This window comes from Sinocyclocheilus anshuiensis, unplaced genomic scaffold (assembly GCF_001515605.1).
Source record: "Sinocyclocheilus anshuiensis isolate Anshui unplaced genomic scaffold, SAMN03320099.WGS_v1.1 scaffold393, whole genome shotgun sequence".
Taxonomy (NCBI): Eukaryota; Metazoa; Chordata; class Actinopteri; order Cypriniformes; family Cyprinidae; genus Sinocyclocheilus; species Sinocyclocheilus anshuiensis.
The window spans coordinates 560,963-568,266 of record NW_015536501.1 but is presented as its reverse complement, the minus strand read 5'-3'; the positions used below and the strand labels follow the sequence as shown (position 1 = coordinate 568,266).

Sequence of the window (7,304 nt, the reverse complement as noted above, 5' to 3'; positions counted from 1 at the left end):
CGGCTTGTGTACTGCATCATTACTGTGTCTGTTCCCCTTTCGGGCTTGAACTGATGGTAAAACTAATGACATTATTTACTGTCTTTACATTTATTTTGAAAGATGAAGCTCGCGATTATGGTAAGGGGCGTTATGTTTCCGACGAGTGCTTGCGGTGTTCGGCCAATCACAATGCACTGGGTCAGCTGGCCAATCAGAGCAGACTGCGCTTGTCGGAAAAAGGGACTTTGTAGAAAACGAAGCGTTTGAGATATAGAGGACCTACAATAATGTACAGTATTTGAAAAATAATGTGTTTTTTGAACATTAAAGCATGTCAACATATTCTGTTACACCAAATACACAAAATAATGATCTTTAAAAAAGCATCATATGACCCCTTTAAGGCTTTGCAGTAATGTACAATATGTTTTGCTGTTAAAGTATGACGGTAGTGACCTATTTCAATTTTAGAATGGGCAAATATTTCAATATAAAAATATTTTTGGTAAGTACAGTGATAAAATAAATGGCTACTGGGATAATGCACTCGTTCCCCTCTTGACAAAAGCACAATTTAATGTCTTTCCAAAACCTTACAATCGGGATAAATCTTTCAAGGCTTCTATCAGACTAAATTATATGTGCATGTCCCACATTTTGAAGACTGGGCAAAACTCGTACAAATAAAGCAGAATGAATTCTGCTGATATAATATTTAATTTGACCTCCCAAGGTCAACAAGGTGGAGAAACGACTTTAATTATTAAGAATCTTAGACTTTTATTATAGTTTTTATAGCACTAGCTTCACGCTTCCGGAGTGGTTTCCGGTTAGCTGGCGCATCTGCAGCATCCGAAGCCGCAGACGAGAAACGCCATGAACAACACGCTCATTTCTGCCTGAATTTGATTCTGTCCGATTAAAATCAAACCGCATCCGTTCACCGTTCACCGGCAGGCCACCGGCGGAGCGCGCAGATGAGATGTGTCACGCGTCTGAGCGGGTTTTGCAGGAATGCTTCCGTTAGCGCCTAGCTGAGTATTTGTTGAATTTAAATGATTATTTTTTCATCAAGCAAGAGACGAATTAATATGATTATGGACGTTTAACAAATGAAATGATCTATTATTCTAATTAATACCCGCATGTCATCTGCTTTTCTGCGAAAAGTGGTTGTGTTCATGTTCTAATGAGCTGCACAGCTGGCTGATGATGGAGAGTTTGACTTTAATCCATCAAAACGATAATTTGTCTTCACTTCACGTTTGAAGGTTCATTTTTCAACAGGGCTTAAATGTTTACATTGATTTCAGCTGGATTTAAGTATTTATATCGTGATATGGGCCCGTGTCCCGTATATAGACACTAGACAAACACTTTAATCATATCAGGCCATCACTGATAGATGCTGTTTATTTGGATATACTCAACTGTGATGTATTAATTTAGCACATATACCGTTTGTTTTCGTATACTAATACGTTTTTGTTGCTATACGGTTCATTTAAGCTGTGATCAGAACCAGAATTGGGCTACGAGTCCACGTTTGACCGTCACAGCTGATCTAGACCTCTGGCACCAGAACAACCCGAAAAGTGGTTGTGTTCATGTTCTAATGAGCTGCACAGCTGGCTGATGATGGAGAGTTTGACTTTAATCCATCAAAACGATAATTTGTCTTCACTTCACGTTTGAAGGTTCATTTTTCAACAGGGCTTAAATGTTTACATTGATTTCAGCTGGATTTAAGTATTTATATCGTGATATGGGCCCGTGTCCCGTATATAGACACTAGACAAACACTTTAATCATATCAGGCCATCACTGATAGATGCTGTTTATTTGGATATACTCAACTGTGATGTATTAATTTAGCACATATACCGTTTGTTTTCGTATACTAATACGTTTTTGTTGCTATACGGTTCATTTAAGCTGTGATCAGAACCAGAATTGGGCTACGAGTCCATGTTTGACAGTCACAGCTGATCTAGACCTCTGGCACCAGAACAACCAACCCACTTACTTATAGACTCACATTAGTAGTTAAGGGATCTTTGATACATCATGAAGAAGTTCTTTGACTCCCGGCGGGAGCTGGTGGGCTCTGGACCCGGTTCTGGAGGTGGAGCTGGAGGTTCTGGATCCAGCAGCGGTGTTGGTGGGAATTTTATCGGACGGGCTTTCACTGTTGGAAGACACCACGTCACTGTAGAAGAAACTCTGGCAGAAGGTATGTCAGACTGATGTTTAATATTTTCCTTGCAGGCTTGAACCCACAACCTTTTAGTTAACAAACAAAATAATTATGTTTAGCTTTTTAGCCTTACAATATTTAATTGAAAGAATTTATTTTTGAATGTCCAGTCTCTCAAAAATGATTTTTAAAAATCCTTATCCAGTATTTGTGAATGCCTGAAGAAGTTGTGTGTGTGTACTGTGTATATATATATATATATAAATTAAATAATTCCTATTACTGTATTATAGTAGCTTTTGAAGCAGCTTCTCCAATGCTGATCACTTCCAAATGACCAAATACTGAATGATCAATCTGCCTGGTCAACATAACTCTACTTAATGTTTTATTTCAATCATCTTGATGTTCAGTGTTTTACAGCTGTTAGTTACAGAGCCTAATTTTATCCAGCAAACATGTAGCGTGGCCTTATGGTGAACTGTGGTTAGATCTCAGCGCTCTTCTCAACTCCTCTGGCAGATTTATTTAGTGGCCTAAATCCTCTGTCTGGAAATCCCTGCTCATCTGTACTTGGGTGTTGACATGTCCTGCGGTGTAACATCTTATACACAATCTAAAACTGTTTTAAAAAGCATTTTACTGATTCTTTTAGAATTATTATTATGCATGCAGTAAAATATTAAGCAGCACAACTGTTTCCGATAGGGGTGAGTAATATGACCGTGTGACAGATTTTCTCTTTTGTTGTTTGATTAACATGAATGACTGCTGTCACTTTGAGAGCTGCCCAGATCCAATATGCTGTTACACGTGTGTGTTCTTTCTCAGCAATATTTGAAAAGCGCTTTTGACCACAGTGTCGGGATGAGTCCCAAAACATTTGCTGTAATGATAGGGAGAAGAGAGTGCACGGACTGATATTAGTAGATTGACTATAGATAGAGAGGGATGGCAGATAAAAAAAAGAGGAAAATATAGGAGGAACAAAACATTAAAAAGAAGGGTTACGCTTCTAAAACACACTATTACCAAACACATTCGACCTGAATTAGCATAGTAACACACAACGCTTTCACCTATTCATGACACCATACCTTTGGCCGGCAGGCATAGCGGAGTCCGCCATCGTTGTTGCCAGGGTTGTGTACATACGTGTGAGGCGGAGATATCTAAATAGGGGTGAGTTCCTGCTGGGGTATGGGCATGTTTGTTTTGGTGCTTTCAAATATTAAAGGGTTAGTTCACCCAAAAATGAAAATTAGCCCATAACCGTATCCGGGTCTGCGGAGTTTAAGTAGTTTTAAATAAAAAGCGCCCATCCATAAAAAAAAAAAGTGTCTCACACGGCTCCGGGGGGTGAACAAAGGCCTTCTGTGGCGAATCGATGCGTTTTTGTAAGAAAAATATCCATATTCAAAACGTAATACTTTAATCTAGCTTGCGCTCACTGTTGTAGCCTACACTGGAAGCAGTTCCGGGAGCATGACGTATGAGGTCAGCGCTGCACATGCGCCGGTGAGTCTCGTGAAAACCAACGTTTGTTAACAGGAGCAAAGGAAGCAAAGTTTCCTTACTTTAGCAAAGGAAAACCAGTCTCCTCTTGGCTTTGCACAGCAACGTCACATGACTGTGTAACCGCGATAGAGACGATAGTCCAAAATCTCCAGTTGGTTGACAAATTTCTACCAGTTAATCATGTCTACCTGTATATTGCCCTCCCCTAGTTTCCAATTTTGATAATAATATGAAATGTTTCTTAAGCAGCATAATAAATGATTTCCAAAGGATCATGTGATAACTCTGAAGACTGGAGTTATGATGCTGAAAATTCAGCTTTGCATACCAGGAATAAATTATGTTTTAAAATATATATACAAATAGAAAACTATTATTTTAATGTGTAAACTGTATATTGTGTATTATAATTTTTGATAAAATAAATGCGGCCTTGGTGAGCATAAGAGACAAAACATTTAAAAACAATCTTTCTGACCTCAAACTTGTGACTAGTAGTGTATATAAATTCTAACTTGATGTTGATTCAAAGATCCATTTTTGAATGAGGAATTTAAGGGCTCCGTTTACCCAAAAACAAACATTCTATAATTATTTCCTCTCCCTCATGTTGCTTTAAACATGTTGATTTTATTTCTTCCCCAAAAGGAGATTTAGTTAAGCATAATGCTACTTTTATACCACACTATGAAAGTAAATGTTTTCCAGGGGCAGTCAAAGCTTTAAACATTTTTTAAAAGCATTTTTTGTGATGTATAGATGAAAGATAATTTAAATTGGTGAACAACATGATGAGGGTGAGCATTCATTGCATCATGATGAATTGCATGTGTTATCGGTGATGTAAAGGAAACAGTCGTTTACTCTGTTTAATTTGATTTCCAGTTCACAGAAGGAGCTAGTAACGAAGTTAATAGACTTTCGGGCCTGGCGCATCTCAGACTCCTCTGTCCCGTTTAAACACCTCTCAGCATCTTTTCTCAGCACTGCTATATAAAACCAATAACATCTGCTTTGCAGAGAGATAACACTGAATGTTTGACTGTTCCTGTAGAGCTAAATCCTTGATGAAATATCTGCGTCCTGCTTCCCCCACCAGCTTCCCCTGGTCCTGCTTTGATGAAAAAACACCCTGCACCATGTTATGCCAACACCGCAAATCTGAGTGCAAACATAGACTCTGATGTCTGGTTGGACATATCAGCATGCACTATAACATCAAGAGTACATGCTTGGACTAAGTGTCTATATGCTGTTCACATTGAGTACTTCCACTAAAATATCTGGATCAACAAAATATAATTTATTGCATGCAGAAATGTGAATTATGCATTTTGTAAACTTATGGACAGGGCGATCAGTGATTGAATACAAATAGTAATAGACAAATTTAAATGATTAATTATAATAATAATAATTGGTACATTTTTTTTTTTTTTTTTTTACAAATGAGCTATATATACTATATTTTGTATAATAAAATACTGTTATATAATAAATAAAATCTATAATATTAACAACAACAAAAAAACAACCCACATTCAACTTCTATGGTGAACTGAATTAAATTTCCTGCTGTTTTCCTCATGGTGGCAGTGTTGTGGTATAAATATCTTCTTACTTTTCCAGTCCTCAAGCTTGTTTTCAGCAACAAAACAATGTGTTTTTGCCTTTGTAGGTGGCTTCGCAATCGTCTTCCTGGTGCGGACCAATCAAGGGGTGCGCTGTGCCCTAAAGAGGATGTACGTTAACAACGAATATGACCTGCAGGTCTGCAAGCGTGAGATCCAGATCATGGTGAGTGTGATGAAATGTCTACTGTGCTTTAGCAATGATGAGAGAATTGATTTCTAATTCTGAATTCTGTTTTAAATAAATGCTGTTTTTAAACTTCCTATTCATCAAAAAATTCTATAAAAATATTAAGCAACTGTTTTCAATGTTGATGATAATAAGAAATGTTTCTTGAGCACCAAATCAGCATATTAGAATGATTTCTGAAGGATCATGTGACACTGAAGACTTGAGAAATGGCTGCTGAAAATTCAGCTTTGCCATCACCGGATTAAATTATATTTTTAAATAGAAAATATTAAGTATTAAATAGAACATTTTTATAATTGGAAAAAAAATAAAAATATTTCACAATATAATTTTTTTTATTATATAAATGCAGCATTAGTGAGCACAAGAGACTAAGAAACATTAAAAAAACTTAGCAACCCCAGACTTTTAAACATTAGTGTAGGTACCATACAATATTCAGAGAGAAAATGTTTGTGATGTCTTGTCAGTTTGAGCTCATTTTCTTTGTGGACTGTGTTCCAGCGGGATCTCAATTGTCATAAGAACATCGTTGGGTTCCTGGACTCCAGCATCACAGCTGTAGGAGGTGGAGATGTGTGGGAGGTGTTTATCCTCATGGACTTTTGCAGAGGTAAGTCAGTAAGTAAACTGAAGTTCTCGTCAAGTACCACCTAGATGGCAAACAGTGTTTAAAATGAAGGGACTAAAAGCTACAAAACTCCAGTGTTTGTCATGGGTCTTTCCAAAGAAAATTGAACAACCAGTAAGCTTTTCTTTTTCCAATTTTCTTTTATTTAAAAGGATCTCAATTATTTTACACATCTAGTAGTCAGTTTTATCAGTGTTAGATGTTTACATTTTTGGTGTCAAAGCAAAAGCACTTTTTTTGGCAATATTACTGTTTAATACAAGTGAGTTTGTCCTAGGGCTGTGCAATTAATCGCATGCGATTGTCAAGCGCATCTCGTCAGTAAAGCCGGTTCCGTGATTAGTAGTAAATCTCCATCACCTGCTTTCAGATGGAGCGGCATTTACTACACAAAGCCGTAGCTCACTGACAATGAGGCAATATCGTTGCCTAATAATAATAATATTATGAACTAGGGCTGTGTGATTAATCGAAATCGTCATAAAATCACGATTTGAGCTTGCGTGATTTCTAAATCACTTTATAGCACGATTTTCCGCGCCCCCAACCTCCCGCAGTATGCTATCCGAACCAATCAGAATGCAGCGCGCCTAAATGGAGCACGAGAACAGAACAGACCGGGCAGGAATACAAACGTAACGCCAGGTTCACACACTCCGTCTGTGGTGCGTATTTTTTTCCGTGCCCATGTTAACGGATCAGAGCGTTCACACTGCACGCGATTGCGCTCCGGCAGTGTGCTCCAGGAGCAGTGCGTCTGCAGCAGTGATGCTGCGATCGTTTCTGCACGGAGTCTATTTCTGCTGTGCTGCATGCGCTGAATTAAAGTGACAGCGCATTATTCGCGGTAAAAATTAACATGGATTGACACGGAAATTTATGCTTTATAATTATAGCATATATAAATGCATATAATGAAATATATATAAATGCATATAATTAAAGTCTACTGTTTCACTGTCAACACATGGCTTTTTGGCTAGATTTAAAACAAGGAAAAGTGCACTTTTAGATAAACAAGGCAATAATAGACGGCACTCGTGGTGGTAGTTAAAGTTATATTCATTCATTCATTGTACCAATTTCGGTACCAAAGCAAAACACAAAAACATGCTAATTGAACAACATTTTTATTAATAACGTTAAACAAAA

The 7,304-nt window shown here is 37.6% G+C and overlaps 1 protein-coding gene across 3 annotated transcripts in view; it reads left to right on the top strand.

Annotated features, from left to right (window-relative positions):
- Positions 1-1,583: 1,583 nt before the first annotated feature.
- Positions 1,584-7,304, top strand: part of LOC107689018 (AP2-associated protein kinase 1-like) — a 40,187-nt gene continuing 34,466 nt past the window's right edge. For all 3 annotated transcript variants that reach the window (XM_016486897.1, XM_016486890.1, XM_016486903.1), the window contains exons 1-3: positions 1,584-2,215; positions 5,376-5,494; positions 6,026-6,134. In XM_016486897.1, the coding sequence (XP_016342383.1) occupies positions 2,050-2,215; positions 5,376-5,494; positions 6,026-6,134 (394 nt within the window). In that variant the 5' untranslated portion in view covers positions 1,584-2,049. The remainder of the gene's footprint in view (positions 2,216-5,375; positions 5,495-6,025; positions 6,135-7,304) is intronic.